Source organism: Cyprinodon tularosa, unplaced genomic scaffold (genome assembly GCF_016077235.1).
Source record: "Cyprinodon tularosa strain WSP-4 unplaced genomic scaffold, ASM1607723v1 ctg205, whole genome shotgun sequence".
Classification (NCBI taxonomy): Eukaryota; Metazoa; Chordata; class Actinopteri; order Cyprinodontiformes; family Cyprinodontidae; genus Cyprinodon; species Cyprinodon tularosa.
In genome coordinates, this window is record NW_024038756.1 from 836117 (window position 1) to 860080 (window position 23964).

Sequence of the window (23964 nt, forward strand, 5' to 3'; positions counted from 1 at the left end):
GAAAGACCATTTAAAGGCTTTTGCAGGTGGTTTGAGTTAATTAGCTGATTAGAGTGTGGCACCAGGGGCCATCAATTTTGAACCTTTTCAAAATATTCTAATTTTCTGATATGATGAATTTGAGATTTTCATTTGTTGTCATTTGTAATCATCAAAATTAAACAAAATAAACATCTGAAATATATGAGTTTTTATGTAATGTATGAATATAATATACAAGTTTCACTTTTTAAATGGAATTACTGAAATCAATCAACTTTTTCATGATATTCTAATTTTATGACCAGCACCTGTAAATCCTCACCATTTGACTCTTAAAAACCCAGCTTGCTTTATAAACATTGAAATAAAAAAGTGACAGTTTGCTGCACTTTGAAACGTTTCCCTAAAAGTGAAAAAGGAGAAATCTGCCAAACAATCACAGGAACAAGAGAGAAACTAGGGTGCAAAGTCAAAGGGAAAGTGGGCGAATGGTGAGGGGACTGCCCCCCCAAATACAACATTACAAACCAATATTTATTTTAACAGAAACTAAGAGATAGAATGAGATGGTTGACGTTTAAGTTAAGGCCGGGGAAGTAGCAGATCATCTTCCCTAACTCTGATAGTCACGACTTGGCAACGCAGCTGCAGAAGACGAAGCAGGCGCTAACCTACCAGCTAGCAAAAAATGCTACATTTTTGAGAGATATAAAGCAATCAAACGGAGTGGATGAATTACTCTCATGTAAGGAAAGTGTTAGCCGTTCTTAACAAGCCTACCAATAGCTGGTAAGGTCACCCAGGTTAGCCAGATTAAATCACAGTGACAGCTATGATGATTCGCTAGGTTTCAATATTTTGATGGTGGCACTATCTCGGCGTCCCGGGGATGATAACTACCAGTTACTAACGGTGTCTTTAGCTATCCCTGATAACATAAAACATACACGCCCGTATATAAATGTTAGCTGTATTTGTTTACTCTCTGCTTTAATTATTATAATCGGAAATAAGCTACCGTATATCCCGTCTTACCGTCTCCCCACCGGGTAGCTGCTCCGCTGTCACAACAAAATCCTTCCCGGTGTTACGGCCGTGTTGGAGCAGTGGTATGTTCCACGTAAAGCAAGCCACGCCCATCTGACGCTACCGTAATCCTTCTAACACAATATCTGGAGAGACAGCAAGCTGAAGGCCTGACGGAAGTACCTTTAAAATCTTGCAAGAAACTCTAAAAAAATAAACTTTGACAAATATTGTAAACATTACCGGTAAAGCTTTAAAGTAACGTCTGTTAACTGAAATTAATAGTTTTAAACAAGGGGGAAATTATACTCGTCTCCTTTAAACATGATGGACAGTTGATTTCATCCAATCAGGACAACACTGCAGAGTTCTCCTCCAATCAGATTATAGAAAGAGGCGGGGCGACCGGCTTTCATAACCATGAGCATCTGTGTATATAAGATAGCTTCAGCTCTTTTCGTAAACACGGCAGTGTGAGGAAGCTATTACTTAGCAATAACATGATCGGTTTGGATATTTAAGCTGGTAAGTGTTGTCATTGCACGGTCTAAGCTGATATATTATGATTGTAATAAATACTGCACGGTACTACTTTTGTTGTGCTATCTCAATCTACATGATATTGAATTGACCCAGCTCATTTTGCTGCAACTTCAGGTCAATTATAACACAGTGTTATTATTAAATTGTGTCATCTCCTCTACTGAAGGACGTTTGATTTCATAAAAAAATATTTTAAGCGATAATCTAACGATAAAAACGATCACATAACTTTAGCCAAAATGTTGTTACGATATTACTTAATCGTGAATTTACTTAGTTGAAGTTTGAAAGAGGAAAATAACGTTTTTTTTTATTTTTTCCTTGTCATCCGTTGCATTAATAGGGAAATCTTTATGCATAAACCGCTTGAAGATTAACTATGGATCAGTGTTTTAATTTAAAGCTATTTGTCAGACCTTTTTTTGCATGGTTAAATCATCAATGTGAGGCGTTGCTTTGAGTCTGTTTATCTTTTACTGTAAATTATTTTCAGTCTTTTCTTAATAAATCCCCTGGTTATAGTTATTAAATTATACTCTGGCCATACTATAACATTTGTATCACACCTTTGCAATGTGTGATCTTAGCATAATTGGTATATAAAATTGAATATAAAACTTAGTCACAATAGTTTCCTTTATGGAAAGCAAATTAGGTTTAAATGAGAAAAAGGTTAAACGGAATTTCTTTTTAATATTGACTTTTTTTTTTTTTTGCTGTAGACAATCTAACTATATTTTATATAGAAACACACAAAAATCACCAAACTGAATTTTTTTAATCCATTTCATACTTCAAAATACTGTTATTTCTAAACCATTTGAGATAAAGCTGTTATTTTTATATATTAGTACCAGTTACCATTCAAAAGGGAAGTGTGCCCACTCTCACAGTTTGCTTGCACTCAAAATCCATAAAGGTGTCCACTATGTTGAGTAGAATATTGAAATAAACCTGCTTCAGTCAGGTAAAGTTGAACATCTACCATCTGCAAAAGATGTAAATGTGTTTCAGAATCTGTGTTTCATGTGTTTCAGTTCTCCTAAGGTCAATTTTCCAACATGGTTTTTATTAATACTACATTAGTAACCGCTAACCTTCCTCTTTTGATGTCTTTTTTTTTTCAGCTTTTATTGTCATTACACGTCACAAGTACAGAGCAACAGAATTAACTCTCTGCATTTCACCCATCCCCTTGGGGAGCAGTGGGCTGCCATTGCAGACATCCCAAGTTCCAAAAACTAATTTCAGGGAGGCCCCATACATACACACTTAAGGCCAGCAACTTCTTGTTTATTAACTAAAAGTAATTTCTTAAACACAAAACAGAACAGTATTGGTCTTTTATTTTTAATTTTCAATACATTCAATCTTGCAGCCTTGAACATTGGTTGTGCTTTCTGTTTTTCATGGACTTTAGCATATAGTGCACCTCGCCACGGTGTCATCCTTCCTCCCCAATGGCCGGTTCTAGACAGGGGCCAACGGGGCCCAGAATTTCTAATGATGATATGTGCTGGAACAGACATGGTTACTGATTGGTCCTTTGGATCTATTTCATTCTTTTTCTTTACAAATTCTGTTTTACTAATTATTCAAAATCAGTAAGGTGATAGCTTCAGTGGTACTGAGATAGGATCCCAGTTTTCATCTGCTAAATGTTTTTCTTTTTTTCACAACAAATTGAAAAAAAGTTCTCTAATATTTACAGATTAATTTAACAGTTTTTCTTGAGTTCTGATTCAATTTTGATAGAAAACAGTAGTTTTAACTTAAATTAATAAAAAAAATGTAAAATTCCTAAATTATAAATGTATATTGACCTAATAAGAAATATAATTTCTATTGAACCTAATTGAAAGGAAGTTTCACTTCATGCAGCTATATTAATATATTTGAATCCCTTGCTCTGTTTTTTATTTCATGCTTTTCTGTGCCCCCATGAAAACATGTTGCGCCCCTCCTGGCCCCCTGGTACATTTGGTCTAGATCCACCACTGTTCCTCACCTTCACTAGACGTGGATATACTTTAGTAAATTCTGCTGTAAAATTAGTCTGATATTTTCATTTTTTACTCAAGGATTCAGCCTCTGCCGTTTTACAAGATGCACAGCTTTGAGTGGTAACTAGGTGACTGCCAGAGAGTAACCAGAGAAACTTATCGGACTGATCCAATCAGCTCTCTGACAACCAGTCGCCTGGAACGCTGGTTGAACAGAGCATGGCTTTGGACAGATACGCTGCACAGGTTTCACCAGCAACCTCCTCCCCACACCCCACACTCTCTTGTTGTCTGCGCAATTGAAGTAGTTCTAATCTGCACATGATGCATGAATTATTTCCTGCACGCTCTCACTTGCATAAAAAAAACACCACCTTGCAGAGTGTAAAATCGGGATAATTTATCCGACTCGCGGGCATCCGTGAGCAACTATCGATATCAGGGAGACTCTCTGAACTTCTGGGAGACTTGGGACGTCTGCCATTGTGAGGCAACCTGGGAGCAGGGTGGGGTTAAAGGTCTTGCTCAGAGACCCAGAGTGGTAGTCTGTAGGAGTGGGGCTTGAACTAAGAACCTCTGGATTTCAAGAACAATGCTCCAACCACTAGGCCGCCACTCACCTTAAAAAAATATAAAAGACCTTTATTAATTTCACATGGGAGAAGTTCACTCTCTGTATTTTAACCCATCCCCTTGGGGAGCAGTGGGCTGCCATCGTGCGGCGCCTGTGGAGCAGTGTAGGGTTAAGGGTCCCAGAGTGCAGGCTATGAGGAATCGAACCGGGTACTTGCAACCTTCACAGAGCACAAGCGCACTGCTCTAACCACTATGCCAACACTCCCCTTAATATTATTAGCTGTAATTCACATGGAGTAAAAGTCCGTAATTTATTTCCCCCATCAAAGTGCTTTAAAAATTGTTGCATTTTCTATAATCCTAAAGGAATTCCGTGATCTATTCTGGTTCCTAATGATCACTGTTTCTATTGAGAGATAATTTATACCGGTGAAAAAAAGGCTAGAACCTATAGAGATTAGTCTCACAGTTTCCGGGCTTTCATATCTAAATATAATTTTTTCCTATCCTTTTTTTCAGGAACTTTAATTTATCCTCTTCAACATGAAGCGGCTTTACCTGGTGGAGCCAGTGGTGGCTCTGTATGCGTTTAGCAGCTTTCTCACCTACCCTCTTGTGCAGCAGTATGTGTACAGGCGGCTTTGGCAGCAGCTGACCAACACCACCTATCCTGTGTCTGACAACACCTCCAGATGTGCTCCAACTAACAGGAGCAGCAACCACACTGACTTCCATAAGGTTAGTTTAGAACTACAGGCAGTAAAATGATGCATCCATCGCCTGGAATTTTGTCAGATAATCTTATTTAGAACAATTTTAGTTGGATTTTACATTGAGCTAATAAAGCTAAGAATAAAGGCTCTATTCACAGTAAAAATAGAACATCTGATGAGAAACTTTTTGGCATCCTTGGATGTAATAAAGTGCTATATAAGTAAAGGCTGTTTATTTTTTTACCATAAACATTTCTAGTCTTCCCCATAAATGGATTTCAGGACAACCAACAGCATTTAGGAGTCACATAATAAGTATTTAGATTGAAGTTTGTTGTTTTGATACGAAAAAAATTAGAGTTTGTTTTATTTATTGCAGCATTTTTTTGTTGTTGTTGTAAATAACATCAGAATCATGTTTTTGTAGATACATGTAATCAATAGCTTATCCCTCTGAGCTTGACTTGACTGTGAACTAACAGCGTACTGTAGTTTCATGTCAGCCCTTCTGAGTTTGCAATCAGCAACTTACCCGAAACAAATAGATTTTAAACAGATTAGAGGAAGTATGCGTTGTTGGACTATCAACATTTTGGGACGTCATGCTGCCTTTTACTTTAAAAATAGAACAAGGAAGTGAAACACGCTCAGACTCAAATAACCTGTTTTATATGTTGTTTTTTTAACTATAGACATTACAGCTGCTTTAACTGCACCTGCATAGCAGTGGGGTTTTGTTCCATTTCTTTTTTCTTAAGCAAAACCTCTCATGTTCTCATATGTTTTGCCATCTCTGTCACTGGTGTTATAACTTGTCAGACCAAGGCTTTAAACATATTAAACCTTCTAACTGATTTTTTTCTGTCATGCTGTGCCTGTTAGGTATTTAAAAGGTATTTAAAAAAATATACCAGATTCGAAGGAAGTGTCCTGACTTTGCAGGTTTATTTTATAGATCTTTTGAGCAAATATTAAAGTGGTGTTGATCTTTCTTTAACTACCTGGCAGCTGACCAGAAGTCTATTTGATTTTCCCCTTTAATTATAAGAGAGACTAATCCATTTATTTGGAAGTATCTCCATAGGTTTTGAAAACCAATTCTCTCTCGGTCTTAAAGGGTATAAAAATTTTTACTATTTTTTAGAAAATGCAATTACATAGCATGTCTGCTAAGCAAGTGACTGCAGGCCTTCTATAGTAGCAGGTAGCCCCACTACACTTCATACCTACCAACCAACCTAAAATCTCAATTTATGTGCACAACTGGTATACGTATTTCATTTTTTTACCAATGAATAAATAATATATTCGATTTAACAACTTAAAGGTATAGTGGAGGATGTTCTTTTTCCGAGTGGATCATCTAAATAAGTGGTCCCCCTAATTGTCAATGATTCTGGTGATATGTTTATGTAAGGCCGTCCTAAGTGCTCTTCCCCATTTACATTTACCGGTGGTGAGTTTGACATAGTGGAAAAAATGCAAATCTTCTTTTGGAAAGTAAGCTTCTATGAGCGATGCAAACAGCAACTTTTTGAACAGACCGTACACGAGGAGAAGTGGGCTCGTGCATGCTTTCACACATGTTTACTATTTACATGCACAGAGATGTGTATGTGCATTATTATTTTTTTTAAAGCGGTGAGGGCAAGTCTTTTCAAAAATTCCTGAAAATCCTCCACTATACCTTGAATATCAAAGCGTAAAGACCTCAGCTCTGTGCTGCTCTCTTCGTCAGGATGGCAAAATGTTTAAATGCTACATAATTCATCAGATATTTTAGCAGTGATCCATAATGTCTATAAAAATAAGTTGTAGGTAGATTTATTTCATTTGTAATAATCAACTTCTGACTTAAGCAGCAGAAATTGTTTTTGCTCTGTATGTTCGTTTTCTCAGACGTCCACAACTTTATTCTCAGGCACTGATTTTGTTCTAACCCAAGCTCTATCTGTTTGCTTCCCTAGGAGGTGCAGAAGCAGGCGTCTCTGTTCTCCCTTTACTCGGAGCTCCTCTCTACAGTCCCGTCTCTGATCGTCACCCTTATCGTAGTGGCCTACAGCGACCGGGGAGGACGGAAAATCTCCATCATCATGCCTCTGATAGGCACGCTGATCTATACCTCCACCTTCCTCACCGTGTCCTTCTTTGAGCTCAACGTCTACCTTCTCATTGGCTCGTCGTTCCTCAGCTCTCTGTTTGGGGGCATCAGTACTTTCCTGGGTGGCTGTTTTGCCTACATAGCGGATTTGTGCCAAGATGACCGGCAGAAGACGATGCGGATGGCTGGAGTGGATATGATGATTGGTTTGTTGTCTGGTGTGGCTGCCATATCTACAGGTTACTTTCTGAGAGCTGCAGGGTTTAATTGGCCCTTCCTGACTTCAGCATTGTGCCAGTGTTTGATCTTAATCTATGCAGTGTTTATTTTAGAGGAGACTGTGAAAAAGTCTCCCACTGATGGCAGTGAGCTAGACGGGTCCTCCCAGCGGACTTCACTGAGACTGTTGGTGTTTGGGCTCTGCCAGATCTTTGCCAAGGCAAGCTACAGGTGTAAAACAGTTTTGACCCTTTTGATGATCATCTTCACGAGCTTCACTTTTGCCTATATCGGAGGCATCTCTTTGGTGACGCTTTACGAGCTTAATGAGCCGCTGTGCTGGACTGAGATTCTGATCGGCTATGGCTCAGCACTGTCCACCACCGTCTTCCTGACCAGTTTCCTGGGAGTATCAGCGTTCACGTACTGCGGCGTTCCACAGGTGCTTATTGTCATGCTGGGGATCCTTTCTGTGGCGTCAGGACTGATCCTGTTGGCGTTTGCAAAAACCACATTGCTGATGTTTTTAGGTGAGTATATGCTACTAAAGTCCAGTTAAAGTGGGTAAACTTTATATACATGTATTATACATGTATTCACTCAAATATTGATTTAAATCTGTAATTTCACCCGATAATTAAAACCCAAATAATTTGCTTTGTTACAAATATTTTAAGTGTTTTTTTGTCAGCTGTAATCGGGCTTTATCCAAGCATATGAATGGAAAAAATATTCACAAGTTAATGAAATAAATGCAGCCCTGAGAGGATTTTTAACCATACCACAATCATTCAACAGTGTTGGAAGATTCTCAGGGCTTGGGCTGATGCTGGAGTCCATGCTTCTAGATATACACACATGGGACATGAGCTTCGCCTTTATTAAATGTGTTAAGCCACTCCCAAACTAAAGACATCAGAAGCGTCTTGCCTGGACTACGTAATAAAATAACTGGGCTTTTCCTTTGCGGTCCAAAGTCCTCTGATCAGATGAAAGTGAAATTCTGTTATTCATTTGATATTATTGTCTCATAGGCAAGAGGAAGAGTGCAGCATAGCATAAGCCAGAAATCTTGAGGTCTAGTGTGAAGTTTCCACAGTCAGTGATGATTTGGGGGGGCCATACCATCGTGTTAGATCTATATGTTTAGTCAGTTCCGAAACAAGCGCAGATGTCTGTCAGGAAACTATGGAACCCTCATGCTTTCTTCTTCTATACTCTCTGAGGATGATTTATTTAAATTTTCCTGCAGGATTTAGCACCATACCACTCTACTACCTGCTTCAATTGCCATGACATCAATCAGACAAAATCAGACTTGAAGTACCGTATTATACTGCCTAAAAGTTTTTTTTTCTTTTTTTAGAATTGGTTCTTGATTTGATTGTAAACCATTTTGAATTGCTCTGTGAATTGCTGGTCATCTTAGATACTACATATACAAGTTCAGTGTTATATTGCTGAACATACTGTACACTTTAAAAAGAGAATTCAGCGCCAACCTAAATGAATTGTTTCAATTGGTGACAAATAATTAAATCAAGCTGATCCAACTTGACTCTTATTTTATAAGTTGCCAAAATGAATAAGTTCATTTGGGCAAACTTCATTGAATTATTTACTAGGGATGCACGATATAATTGGCCCCCTATCGGTATCGGCCTGTATCGGCCTTAAAACTGAATATCGGACATCGGCCACCCCACCGATATTTAACCCGATATTTGATCAGCTTCTGAGTTTCTAAAGTCTAAAAAAAAAAAAAAAAATACTACTTCTTCTTCTTCCTCAAAAACTTCTTTTTTACAGACTTAAAAACTTCTAAAGATGAGGGAAAAAATATTGATACATTAAAATATCACAATATCTTCATATGCTGATATATTGCCATTTAAAAACACCATATCAATCTCTTTTACTAATGAAATATTGCTATATGTCATCGTTATGCTACGAAATCCCCCGAAAATTCATGAAATTTTGCCATATTTTTATATGTTGATATATTGACGCGGCATCGATCTATTTTACTAACAAAATCTCACAAGAATTTTCAAAATATCACGAGAGTTTGTAACAGAACGATGAAATTTCACGAGATTTTAAAAAGTAAAATAGATCGATACCGCGTTTTTAAAAATCTATTTGATATCAGCATATGAAAATATATTTGAGTATATTATTTTTCAAAGTGTCAGAAATGGATAACAAAACTGCTATTTTCAATGACTACTTATTTTTGTCCAGCTTTAACATCGGTATTGATATCGGTTATCGGCTACATGAGTTTTAAAATATCGGCATATCGGATATCAGCCAAAATCCCAATATCGTGCATCCCTATTATTTACCAATTGAAGCATTTAATCAAAGTTGGAGTTTAGAGTGTAAGAAAATCTTAATTAAATACAAACTATGAAACATGTGTCTTTCAGTTAAATGCAAAAAGCAGGTCTATTCCACACTTTTCAGTTCAAGGTTTAGAACTTGTTGTTTTCTGAGTGTTTTCTTGCAGAGCTGAAAATATTTAATCTGATTAATTGAGATGAATCTATTAAAATATTCACCAAATTGCTAATCCAATAATCATCGACTGAATTATACAAACTATTTAATATGTAATTTGCTGAAATAAGAACACATTCAGATAGCAATTTGCCAATTCTGTAAAAACATGAAAGACAATTTGCATATAAAATAAAAGAAGTTTAGCTTCACTTTGTTCAAATTGTGATCTCCTATCAAGAACACTTTGCTATTTGATTATTTATCTGTCGATCCTCAAAATAGTGAAGAGATTAAAGGAATAGAAAATAAAAAAATAAAAATGCCAAGAACTTTACTTACAATGCATGTTTTAACAAATTTATCAGGTTTTATAAACCTGAACAGGAATTAAATAAATGTAAAAACATAAATTACAGTCTTTGGTTACAGATTGACAGTGTTTACAAGCCTGAAAGCTACTGAGGTTACAGGTTTTTATTACATGATTGAACTGTAAGCTTTATAGTGTTTGTAATTTTGACGTCTTATCTGCCTTGTTTATTCACTTATGTATGCTTTGTTTGTTTTGGATATATCACTGCAAGAGGACTTTTGAAAGATTTAGAAGCTCAGAAACACTGATTTCTGTCACCAGCTTTATGCTTCTGCAGTTGAAGAACACCTTCCATTAGATTTCTGCTTTTAATTGTGGTATTTGTGTATTGCAGTCAGAGTCCCCATGCTTTTCTCCATCATGCCTTTCCCTGTTCTGCGCTCGATGATGTCAAAGATTGTCTCCAAGTCTGAGCAGGGTGAGTGGGTTTAGGACACGGACCATGGAACCATGTCCTTGTTTAAAGAGTCAGAGTCCACTGATTTGTGTCATGTTCTTTAAAATCTCAACATACACTTGAAAAACAGGCCACTTAAAGTTTCTGTTTATCCTAGAAGATGTTAAAGTGACTAAAAGAATGTAATATTTGAGCAAAGTTTGTACTGTTATGCTTCATTGAATCCTTTTTTTTTGTTTGGTTTTGTTAGGAGCCCTGTTTGCTTATCTTTCCTTCCTGGAGAGCTTATTTAACAACGTTGGATCTGCAGTCTTCAATAGTATCTATGCTGCCACGGTGGGATGGTACTCTGGTTTTAACTTCCTCTTAGCAGCAGGTTTCTGCATCATTCCTTTATCTGCCCTTGGGTAAGTTCTTTTCTTAGTGTTTACAACAGATGAGTAGACTGTCATATCAGGCTTTTGTGGGACTCTTATAAAGTAAATATATATTTTCTAGATAAAAACGCAAATAAAATCCTACTATTCTCAGAAGAGAGATCTAAAAACAGAATCATTCCTCAACAGGTTTATACAGAAATAGTACTTAGCAAAAGTCTTTCTAACTCTTCCAGTACAAATTAGAAAAGAATTAATGAATGAGTAAAGATTCTCTATTGGATTTCCTTCAGGACTTATTAATGCGCTAATCTGAAGTATTGTTTTGTTGTCCTCCAGTTAAAATGTGAACCTCCTGGTCATTCTTAATTCTTTCACAGCCACCAACAGATTATAATCCAGGATTGCCCTGTATTAATCTCCATCCATGGTCTCATCATTCTAATCAGTTTCTCTGTTCCGCCTAGAAAACCAAATGAAACAAAAATTCTCACATCACTATGATGCCCCACATGTTTCACCGCAGAGATGTTGTGAGCAGTCTGACGTTAAGTATTGCTTTTAATTTGGATGTCAGCTGCTCCACATGTTTGCTCATTTCCTTAAATGCCTAATGGCAAACCACAAGCAGGACTTCCTGCAGCTTTTCTGTCATCACTTCTTGCCATTTTTCCACAAGAAGCAGAGTCCGTCGGATGGCTGCTAGTATTTCAACAGAGCCCTTTAATGCCTGAAAGTCTTGAACAGATCATAGCGAGGACGTCTATTACCTGTATCCAGACTTTTTAAAACATTTTTTTATTTTCTTTATTTAACCAGGTAAACCCCGTTGAGATCTGGATATCATTTTCAAAGGGGACCTGGGCAGAGATCTGCAATACACTGAAACCTGCTACAAAAATAAAACTTTTAGAAGTCTTGGATGATCAGGGATCTTCTCTGCAGACCAGGGCTGATATTTACGCAGATTCTCAGTCGTTTCACAGAGATCCCGTTTTAGTCTAAAAATTCCTGCTGAGGAGTTTTAGTTCAAAAAAGGGGAATTTGTCCTGATATAACGGAGTGGAGATGCTGACTTTCAGACCCATCCCTGAGAAATCTCTCTTTTTCTTCTCTTTTTTGCACCTGCTTAGAAAGTGAGACATGCTAAGTGTCTTTATTATATTCATTTTACATTTTCTGCTGTTTAATAAAAACACATCCCTACTAATTATTTATCCTCCATAAAGTTTAGTTCTTAAAGGAGCACCTTTGACTAGTCTATCTGCTTAAAATAGTTGTTTTCTCCCTGTCTCCATTAATGAAAACTGTATGATGGTTAAGTTTGTCCTCATTTAATTCATTGATTAGTTGATGTTTTGATCAAACAGCTTTCTACACTGCAAAACAAATAAAAAATCTAATCTTTAAGTCTAAATAAGTCATTTTATCTTAAAATTAGTTGTTTTTTTTCTTGAATTGAGGCAGGAATAACTTTTATCTAACTGAAAATTCTAATAAAAATTATAGAACTTGAGAATGTTTAGCTTTTTAAAAAAAGAACATGTCACCCAGAGCCAATTTTAGTCCTATTTGTTAATATTTACCTTGATTCATCTCTAGTTCTGCTCTTTTTTTGTGTTTTATCAAACATACTGATAAATGCACACAGAACAGACTGAATTATGAAATAGATGACCAGTGTCTTCTGGCACAGATTAGAACTTTTAAGTTATGATTTCAATTATAAAATAAAATTAAAATAGATTTATAGGCAAATCCAACACCAATACTAAAACATATGATCTTAACAGTCAACAGGATCTGATTCATAATTTCCTGTTTAAGCCTATGGAGGGAGTTGTTTTACATTTGCTTTGTCACAAACGGCAGATTCCCTCGACTTCTGTAGAAAAGAGAAATCCTGCTTGAAAATTAAAAAAAGAGGAAGGCACAGTTCCCTATTTGACCTACAACTTTCAAACCAAATCCATTTTCCATAGAACTAAAAAAGAAAATCTCAAGTTTATTTGCACAGCTTTCTAAAATATGAAATCCCCTTTAAATCTGTAAAATATCAATACGCATTGTATTCCTTATTTGGAAGAGAGAGTTGCAGCTCAGGTGGAAAGAGTTGACTGGACAACTGCAACAGGTGCGTTCCACAAGACTTTTACTTAAGAAGGGGAGGAAGAAAACCATTGTTCAATGAGAACCATAAAAGTTTCCACAAACCAAGTGGGGAAACACCAAATGGAGATTTTAGGCCTTCATGCTAAACAATATGTGATGGGAAACCAACACTGTACAATAACCTTTCTAACATACTGCAAATCATGTTGGCAGCAGCATAAGCATTTTCTATTATACTATATATTGTTTTTCTTTTTTTTTCTACAGGGACTAGAAAATGATCACATATTAATATAGATATATAGACCTAAATCTAATTTAGAACTGTTAGCATAGCATCTTTTCATGTAATCAGATAGAATTTTAGTCATTTCTAATGATCAATGAGCAGAAAAGGTTTTGTATGTCTTCTTGAATGTGCTGCTTGTTGTTGGTTTGTCAGGCAAAATTCAAATTAAATACTTTACTTTTACCTTTGTGGCAGTACTGTGGCAACATGGGGAAAATTCAAACAGTATAAAGCATATTGAGCTGTGCCATGAACATTGAACCGAGGGATGTTTTGCTGACACTTGTTAAAGTTAGAAAACAAAGTGATACTGCTTAGTCAGTGTGGGAGCTGTAGTGTGAAACATAACACTCCTTAACAGACTGAGCATCTATCACATGCTCTGTTCTTTCTTTTTTAACACAGTGGTTCATTTTAAAACAGCAAAGTCACTGTTTGGAAGTCATATCTACATTCTGCTGCTTTAGTCAATTATGCATGCTAACTACATGTATGCATGTTTGGGTCTGTTGTTAAATTAGAAATTATTTCACTTTGACAATTGAGCTAATTTACTTTGCTGTTTCTTGTTTTTGTGATATAACTGTTGTTTTTTTGTAACTTCAAAAACATCACTAATGCAACAATACGACGCTGTAGATTCCCCCATTTTGGCCAGAATTGGTGATGTCTATTTTCTGTTCCCCTTTGGAAACATTTCAGGGCAGTGGCATTCATTGGATTAGATGTCTCCACTGAACCTAGGAAGCCAGAAGATTTAAGCTCTGAGGAGGATGGCCAGGCCGGGAACGAAGATGACACCAGACCTCTTCTCAGCTCTCCTTCTGTCAGCACCTGAGCAGCATCTTATTTGTCTTTAAAGTATGTTTCCCCTTTTTTGATTTTATTTTTTTGTGTGTCGCTACCTCACCTGTTTGATTTTTTGTTCCAATGCAGTGGTTGCTTTTCCTGTAGTATTTTTTTTGTATTTGCTCAATAATCAAGCAAGTGCTTTTTTTGTAATGTATTTGAATTAATAAGATATTTCATGTAATGCTAAAAAAAAGGAGAAGGTGAGCTTAATTTTTCTCAGGAGAATATGTATAGATATAAATTTATATATATATATCTATATATATATAGATATATATATATATATATATATATATATGTGTATCTATCTATCTATCTATCTATCTATCTATATATATATATATATATATATATATATATATATATATATATATATATATACACTCACCGGCCACTTTATTAGGTACCCCATGCTAGTAACGGGTTGGACCCCCTTTTGCCTTCAGAACTGCCTCAATTCTTCGTGGCATAGATTCAACAAGGTGCTGGAAGCATTCCTCAGGGAGTTTGGTCCATATTGACATGATGGCATCACACAGTTGCCGCAGATTTGTCGGCTGCACATCCATGATGCGAATCTCCCGTTCCACCACATCCCAAAGATGCTCTATTGTATTGAGATCTGGTGACTGTGGAGGCCATTTGAGTACAGTGAACTCATTGTCATGTTCAAGAAACCAGTCTGAGATGATTCCAGCTTTATGACATGGCGCATTATCCTGCTGAAAGTAGCCATCAGAAGTTGGGTACATTGTGGTCATAAAGGGATGGACATGGTCAGCAACAATACTCAGGTAGGCTGTGGCGTTGCAACGATGCTCAATTGGTACCAAGGGGCCCAAAGAGTGCCAAGAAAATATTCCCCACGCCATGACACCACCACCACCAGCCTGAACCGTTGATACAAGGCAGGATGGATCCATGCTTTCATGTTGTAGACGCCAAATTCTGACCCTACCATCTAAATGTCGCAGCAGAAATCGAGACTCATCAGACCAGGCAACATTTTTCCAATCTTCTATTGTCCAATTTCGATGAGCTTGTGCAAATTGTAGCCTCAGTTTCCTGTTCTTAGCTGAAAGGAGTGGCACCCGGTGTGGTCTTCTGCTGCTGTAGCCCATCTGCCTCAAAGTTGGACGTACTGTGCGTTCAAAGATGCTCTTCTGCCCACCTTGGTTGTAACGGGTGGTTATTTGAGTCACTGTTGCCCTTCTATCAGCTCGAACCAGTCTGGCCATTCTCCTCTGACCTCTGGCATCAACAAGGCATTTCCGCCCACAGAACTGCCGCTCACTGGATGTTTTTTCTTTTTCGGACCATTCTCTGTAAACCCTAGAGATGGTTGTGCGTGAAAATCCCAGTAGATCAGCAGTTTCTGAAATACTCCGACCAGCCCTTCTGGCACCAACAATCATGCCACGTTCAAAGTCACTCAAATCACCTTTCTTCCCCATACTGATGCTCGGTTTGAACTGCAGGAGATTGTCTTGACCATGTCTACATGCCTAAATGCACTGAGTTGCCGCCATGTGATTGGCTGCTTAGAAATTAAGTGTTAATGAGCAGTTGGACAGGTGTACCTAATAAAGTGGCCGGTGAGTGTATATATATATATATATATATATATATATATATATATATATACACACACACATATGTATGTTACCATTATAACTTGAGGTGGATTCATGTGTGGAGTAATTAACTGTTTGACCATTTCATGTCATTTCAAGAGTGATGGCTTTTTCCAGAGTTTTACAGTTTTTGACCTTAAATGTATTTCTTTTTTTTTCTCTCCCAATTTTCACCCCAAAAAATGGAGCTGCTTTGTTTTCAGACAGTTTACAGAAACTGATTCGACCACATTCACTTTTCAAAAATACTCAAGGCACAAAATAATCTTACCAAAATCTTGTTAAATAATACCACACTCCTTAACCTACTGAATACATTAATCTTTTTTTGGAAAAGGGTCCAAAAAGCTCATTTAAAAAAAATATAGAGATTTTAATTCACTTATTATATTTGGAGTTGTGTCAAAATATATTTCTTAAAAATATTTGCACAAAAGCTTCCTTTGTGTGTTACACAGTTTCTGTGGTCTGTGAGTTTTTTTTAATATAATTATTTGTATCAACTTCAAAAAAAAAAAAATTCTGCAATTTTGTTAGGAATTACATTAGGAAAAAATGAATTATAAGGGAAACAAACCTTTGAGATAAAAAGAAATGCATTTGTATTCCAGATCATGAAAGGTTTGTTAAAAAGACTATGTTAGTACAGTAGGTTACCACTTTAGCTCTCAATGTATAAATGGAAAGCTGTCACAGGGTACAGCAGTCATTGAATTCCTTTGTTTCAATAGCAATAAGGAAGGGATCTATGCTGTACAACTGACACCGACGGGTGGGCAGTAACAAGTTACATTTACTTCAGTTACTTAAAAAAAAAAGTACTTTTAGGAGTAGTTTTACAGCATTATACTTTCTATTTTACTTGAGTAAACATGATGAAATATCAATGCTCTTACTTGAGTATAATTTGAGGCTACTCCATCCATTGTTAGTAACGTCACTTAGAAATTGAGAAACATGCTTTATTATTTTTTATTCTTAAAGCTTATTGGTTAAATTATATTTCTCCCTTTGCTGAGTTTGCAACATTTAGTGGTCGAGTGATAATGCAGTAAACAGTATATTGTAATTATTGACATACTGTAACTATTAAGTTTTGTAATTTTTATACCTTAAAGAATATTAAATCTGTTGTTAAGAGCATGGGTAGTAAATAGATCAGTCACTCAGTACTTGAGGAGCCTTCTTACCTAGTACTTGTTTTACTCTTACTTGAGTAATTTCTGTAAAGGCTACCTTTTACTTTTACTTGAGTAAAACTATGATGAATTAGTGCTACTTAAGTAAGATTTTTGAGTACTCTACCCACCTCTGCAGATAACTTGATTCCAAAATTTAACCAAAGGTAGTACCGTAATAGTTTTTCAACATTTTGTGGGTCAAAGGTGAAGAATAGGATGTGGAACTTTTATATCAAAAAGCACTTTATGAAATGATCCTAATAAAATGAGCTAATAAAAGTGTTGTTTGTTGTGTCTTTCAATACAAAAGAATAAATCAGACCTCAACATCTCTGTGTAGTGAAAACATTTGTTGGGTTTGTCAGTTTTTCTCCATTTGCTAGGATCCTTTTTTTTTTTTCCCTTTTTCCCTTTTTTATTGTTTTACACTACTCACTAAAACTAAGACTAATTAGTCTAATTAATTAACCTCCTATATCCCCAGCAAGAAAATATATATAATCTAAAATGAAAACCAGACAAACTTAAGAAAATATGCCATGATATTATTAAGCGTTTGACCCCCCCCCAAAAAAAAAAAGAATAAAATAAAAAATCAGATATAGATTATTAAACATACATATCAATAACACATATTTGCTGAGAAGTAAAATTATTTATCATTCCTTGCTTCACTTTCTAACTTCTATATACTTTGAATTAATTTCCATTAGTAAATATATTTAATTACTAAAAGTTGTATTGCTTTGCTGTACAGCCATAAAAATAAACCCTATTTTTTCTTTTGCTATATATGTATTTTGTGTTTATATCTATATTTTAGTTTGTATGTTGGTGTATGAAGGTACATATTAGTATATATTTATATCTTATGTGCAAGTGAACATAATGGGGGGAGGGTATGGTATGGGGGGCTAAAAGATCTTCAAAGTGACTTTCTATGTAGGATAACATGACAAAATTGATTAAACACAATAAAGATGATTCTAGTCATGTTTTTTATTCTTATTTAATAATGTTGTGATAGTGTTTTATATGAGCCACTAGGTGTCAGTCTTTTTCCATCTGTATAGCACTATCAGTTCACTTAGTGATAGTGCTCCTTATTGTCATAGAAAAATCCCTTTGTCTCATGTTGTCATGATCTCCATCACTCATATAATGTCCCTGAGTGTGGAAAAGTACTTGCGAAGTTACTCTCTTGTGTTTGGTATTTCAAGATACACAATGGAAGCATTTAAGTGGATGATGAATGCAGATTAAGAAACCCACAAGCCTGTATGGCTGCTTGTTTTCTGCATTGCTTGGTTATTGCAGGAACACATTTTATATAACCTAAAAAGATGAATGATGTGGCCTGGCAGAAATTAGTCAGTACTAGATATGCTATATAAATTCCCATTTATGCCACACAAGATGCATCACTGCAGTATTTCTCCTCTTGGCTTTAAGTTGGACCTGTTAAGAGTTTTCTGATGCAGTTTTTTGAAAGTAAAATTTTTACCAGTGTATAGCCTACTACTTATTTTAAAAGCCAAACAGCTGGATTTCACACTGGGAAACCCCCCCAAAAAAATTTATAAATAAAACATCCCTTTGAAATTGAGTGTAATTTCCTGTTGGATATTCAGGCTCTAGCTTCAGTTATGGCAAGCTTAATGATGCTTGATTGTCATTTGGAGATACTTGGTTTTCTATCCTCAGGTTTTGAGATTTGAGTCTACAGTGTGATCATAGGGGTTCATACACACTGAGCTTAAATGACGTTCAACAAGGGGATCTTCTAAGCACTGAACACGTGGATCTGACCTAACTCAGAGACAGAAGTGTTGGTGAGCCGCAATGATCCTGTCCATGGGTTGACCTATAGGGAAGACAGTCAGTGGGGTGGGGGGCTTGTGTGAATGCGGCATTCAAAGAGGTCGAGTGGGATTAAAGAGAGAATTGACAGAATATGGTTTTAGGAAGAGGCTGGGGGATGGAGGGTCGCTCTGGTTTCTGGTTTCTAAGCACAGCTGAATCAGCACTGCAATCATCTGCACCACACCACATCACTATTGGCCCTTTCTCTGATGTCGATCCAGAGGGCGGTTGGCAGACCCCTTCTCTTTATCTCAACTCTCTCTGTGAAACAATATTTGCACTTTTACAAAAGAACTAGTGAAGTTGGATATCGAGATGCTTTTAGATATAGGTCAATGATAAATTGGAAGAAATACCTAAAGCCATATACAAGGGATACAAGACAATCTTTGACTATTCTTTTTAGTTAAAACAGTTAAGGTGGATAGATGCGAGAAAAAAATATTTTTATTCCAATTTCATAGCAGATGAAAGTTGCTTTGTTAGAAAAAGACTTCAAGAGGAAAAATCTATCTGCTTTTGCTTGTTTTCACTTTTAGTTTAAATGCTGTTCCTTAACCAGCAAGGAGCACATCACAATGATGTGAGTTTACTACTAAATTCAATCCCAAAAAAGAAAATAAAGGGTTTTTTAGGCCTCTGAGGAAGTCTAGTGTTGAAGAAAAGGAAGTGCATTATGTAAAATAGTGCATAAGTCTATAATTTGTCATTACAATGAGCATCTGTAAGATATATTGTATTTAAATTTGAAGAGATGTTCTTAGATGAACAGTCGGTGACAGTCTCAGGATAGAGTATTTTATTTTTTCTGCAATGATGGTTCTGCTTGTAAAGATTGCCTGAAAAATACTGGTTTGATATTATTAGTTGAATTAATCAGATGATTAGTAAGACTGGTGTTCTTCTAAAGGTGCTTTGCACTCGATATACTGAAGGAGATCTTCATCATCACTACAGACAGAAAGTGAGGATGTTAAAGACTTAAATTAAGATCCAAACTAGAAGCTAATTGAGGATTTTTGTATTTGTACCTTTGGAATACAAACAAGCTCTTTAAGAGGATTTTCGATCATTTTAGGTTTTTTTTTTTTTAAGTGAGGACAGTTTAAATCCCAACAATGAAGCTTGTGTTTTGCGGATATTTCACATCTGGCTTTACCCGGTGTCCAATAACCTTTAAATAGAAGCTCAATTAATTATGAACTGATCTACAATCTTAAACGTTCTCCAGATTTCATAATTTGTTTTTACAGTATATACAATTTGTATAATGTTGTCACTGTCTTCAACTGCTGGTGCATTAGTGTTTTTTTTTTCTTATTATAAAGTACCACATTGATTGTTCTTTTTAATAACAAAGGAAAGAAGACCTGTATTAGAATAAGGGATAAGAGATGAAAAAAAAATATATCAAGGATCAGGTCAGTGTGCAGCAAGCTGAAGTGAAAACATCAGCCAGGTGATTATTAGAGCTGTCGTTAAAACATCAACACAATCACTGGTGGTTTTCTTAGCTTTGTGTGTTTTCTTTTCATTTTTTTTTACTTTTTTCACTTTCCACTGCAACTGATCATCCAACTGATCATCCAACACCAAATTATTTGAATGGTTTCCCTCATTTGGCTATTCCAAGGATCAAAGGTGGGTTGGGAGAAGTTAAAAAGAATTACACCTCAACAGCGGTGTCAAAAGTACACACATTTGTTACTTAAGTAGAAGTATAGATACTGCAATTTAAAAACACTCTCGTAAAAGTTGAAATATCAACTTGACGTCTTTACTCAGTAAAAGTGAAAAAGTAGGATCTCCAAAAACTACTTAAAATATAAAAGTATAAAGTAACCTTTAAAAAAAAACAGCTAGATGCCACTATATGAATTGAAAACTAATTTTTTTTTACTATTTTGAAAATTCTTTGAGATAGGGCCAAGGATGAGGGAGGTCTTGTTGGTCTCCGTCTCCATCTCCCAATATGCTCTCGCCTGTGACCGACCTATCAGACATTTCAACATCTTTTTCTGAATCCGACATTGTAGCATGGCATAGACAATTCATGTTTGCAGTTTGAAGAACACCTGCTTGCTTCTGATGATTTCCATTGGTGTCAGCACAAATTTGACGAATCGCTAACCAATAAGTGTTTGCGTTACATGACTCCAACCACCACCCAATTCCACTGGTTTTCACTAGATGTGAATGGCACCAATGATCTGCATTGGGTGGCACACGTTATGTGAAATAAATATTTATAAACATTAAACCGAAGCCAAGAGTAACGAGTAACATTTGTTTTAAAAATGTAAGGAATAGAAAGTACAGATACTTGTTTGAAAATGTAATGAGTAGAAGTCGGAAGTAGGAAGAAAAATAAGTGATGGAGTAAAGTATAGGTTCCCTAAAAAGTGTACTTAAGTACAGTAACAAAGTATTTGTACTTTGTTACTTGACACCTCTGCAACTCAAACAGAAAGGGATCTAGGTTGGTGAAAGGCTCAATATGGGGTTGGAATCAGGTGGGAAAAATGCCACAACTGCAGCTGTGTGCCACATAGACAGTCCCAAAATAGAGTCAAGGCCAGGGACAATAAACCACCGGTTGGAGGTCTACCATCTTTTTTGTTCTCAGTATCCTTTGGGGTTTTTAACAGATAATGCAACTGTTTTTGTCTAGCCCACTATTTGATATCTTCTCTGATCACTATTCTCTCTGTGTAGTTTTCATGCCTATTTGAATGGTTCAGATTTATTGGAGACCTGCACTTTTTAACTGGATGGTTGTCAGTTTTTATTAACTAAACCTTCCTCACACTTCTTGTTTCCCATAACCTTTAATGCATGGCTTTCTATATTCTCAAATTTTTTGGTATTCATATTAGTGAGAGAATCCTATTTGCCTGCCCTTTTCTTTTCCCATCTGGATCTCATGGCTTCATGTGGTTGCCACTCCTTTTACAGATGTCTTTTCCCTGTCTTTGCTGCCAATACAGTCTGTTTCCTTTATTCCCTTACCGGTACTTATAGCTCTCTACTTCACATGCTACTCATTTTCTTTCCTTGTCTCAGTCAAAGAAGATCAACTATCTTCTTGGAAAATTTCAGCTGTAGATTTTAAACCATTGATTCTGACATACATCCAAAGCACAGGTCCTTATGGTCTCTTTACTTTTACGTCACTTGTCATTTCACCAAAAACACTTCAACATCAAGGGGATTGGTTAAATGAATGGTCCAGTTTTTTGTAAAGAATTAGCTAGCTCTCTTCCTTTTTTTCATTTAAAGAGTTTAAAGAGTTTGAATTAAAATGGTTAATCTTGAAGCCTGAAGCTAACAGCTAGTCCAGGGTGGCCACAGACCAAAGCACAGCTAGTATCTTAAGGGCCATCTCTCTTTTTCTATCAGCAAATGCTGTTTCAATTGTCTTTAACTATTTTATGTTTGTATTACACGGTTAATGAAACAAAAGCAAATTATTATTTACAATATAGCATACCTCACTGTGCTATATTTCTTGCTTTCTCTATTGCTTTGCTTTTAGATTAGGCAGTAATTCTGAATGGAATCATTGGCTTCTGTATCAATAATCCCTCAATATACATGTGACAATGGCTTAAATGTCCATAAAATCACGCTCACTTAAATGTCTTACAAACATTTTTTTGTTGTTTCCAAACAGTTAGCAGAGAAAGATTCACCTTATTTGTTCACAGCCTATATATAGGGTTGCAAACTGTCCCTTAAAAAAATTAAGTGTCTCATATTAAATACCAAATTATTTGTCTAATGTCATCCAGGTTTGATAGAAGTGTTTACAAAATCAACTCACACACCATAAAAGGCTATAAAAAAAAGGAATTAATGATGTTGGGATGTTGGAAGACAATGCCTGACCAAGAAGTGTCCCTTATTTTGTTACCACAGAGTTGGCAACCCTTGACTATATTGCTAGTGGACACTAGATAGAAGTGGGGTGGTACCTCACCTTTAAAAAGTGCCTGTTAGCAATACTTACCAAGACATCTCAACAGACGTGTCTTGACTTCTTAAGACGTCTTGACATCCTGTGATGGCTTGGTATGTACCTCCTGGACAGATCGAAAGTTCACACCTTTCTAAGAATAGGGATTTTTACATACATTATGATGCAAAGACCACTGGGTAATTTTGGAACACACAACTTCTGTTCAAACGTCCAATTGTTAGCTCAGTCATGCAGGTTAAAGTAATAACAGCTCCACCACCATGCAGCCCTAAATAATGCATTTATTTTCCTGTTTCTTTTTGATTGTCTTATTCGCGACCACACCATCAACAGATATAGATGAATACCATTAGCTGTCATAGAAAACGTTTAAGTAAAAATTTAGAACACAAAACATGCGAGGGGTCTAAAAAGTATATATAAAGTATGATATCCATCCATCAATCCATCTGTCTGTCCTTCCGCCGTCCTTCCATCCCTCTGTCCGTCGTACATTTACTTTAAAAAGAGATAATAATGCAGCATAATATAAACTAAAAAACAACAATTTATATAGATTACTATCCTAACCATGTTAAGAGGATCTACTCTTGACAGTGGTGGTCTCACCATGCTGGGACTACAGTGTCTGACAGCAATGAATGTCATTTGTCCAGAGCAGCATTCCTGTCTTTAACAATGCTTCTGAGCCTTTTAAGACAGACAACCCCCCACATCTCTGGAATCATGGCAAAAGAAAGGTCACTGTGCCAATCAATAGTCTTGCCTGGTTCTGCATCGGTGCACCAGATTAATCAGCCTGCTGCTCCCGACAGCTCTTTGATAATCACAGAGGAATGGATAGGAGGGAAGTGTTATGCAGATCATTATTTGTATGGGATTACAACTATTGCATTTTTCTTTTATTGTCTCCATATGCATTTTCCACTCACCTTTTAATTTCTAAATTCAGTACTCCAATCAGTTTCTTTTTTTTTTATTATGAAATTCTAATAGTCTCTTTGGGTTTATTAAAAGCGAAGTGTGTCTTAAACAAAATTATGCTGATTGCATTGGGTTTGGGCGTGCCGTTAAAGAAGCACACAAACTGCCTAAAAAGATGTGTGTCTGTGGTCAAATCAGAGCCTCTCCAGCTTAACTCTAACATTTCAGAAACCACAAGGCCAGTAAAACCATCTGTTTAACCGTGCCAGCAGTCAGTTGGCCAACTTGCTCGTGGAGAGCTGTGAGAGAACA

The 23964-nt window shown here is 36.3% G+C and overlaps 2 protein-coding genes across 16 annotated transcripts in view; one reads left to right on the forward strand and one right to left on the reverse strand.

Annotated features, from left to right (window-relative positions):
- synj1 (synaptojanin 1) overlaps nucleotides 1–1156 on the reverse strand; it is a 37287-nt gene extending 36131 nt beyond the window's left edge. For 11 of the 15 annotated variants that reach the window (XM_038284990.1, XM_038284991.1, XM_038284997.1 and 8 more), the window contains exon 1: nucleotides 1018–1155. The gene's annotated coding sequence lies outside the window, so the exon portion shown is untranslated. Of the gene's footprint in view, nucleotides 1–1000 lie in introns of all 15 variants that reach the window. The other 4 variants (XM_038284986.1, XM_038284983.1, XM_038284998.1 and 1 more) reach the window with 2 other exon arrangements.
- A 257-nt stretch (nucleotides 1157–1413) lies between these two features.
- Nucleotides 1414–14066, forward strand: slc46a3 (solute carrier family 46 member 3). Its single transcript, XM_038284972.1, has 6 exons — nucleotides 1414–1533; nucleotides 4650–4868; nucleotides 6811–7693; nucleotides 10379–10462; nucleotides 10692–10848; nucleotides 13922–14066. Exons 2-6 carry the CDS (start codon nucleotides 4674–4676, stop codon nucleotides 14055–14057), a joined length of 1455 nt encoding a protein of 484 aa, XP_038140900.1. The 5' UTR covers nucleotides 1414–1533; nucleotides 4650–4673; the 3' UTR covers nucleotides 14058–14066.
- Nucleotides 14067–23964: the final 9898 nt, after the last annotated feature.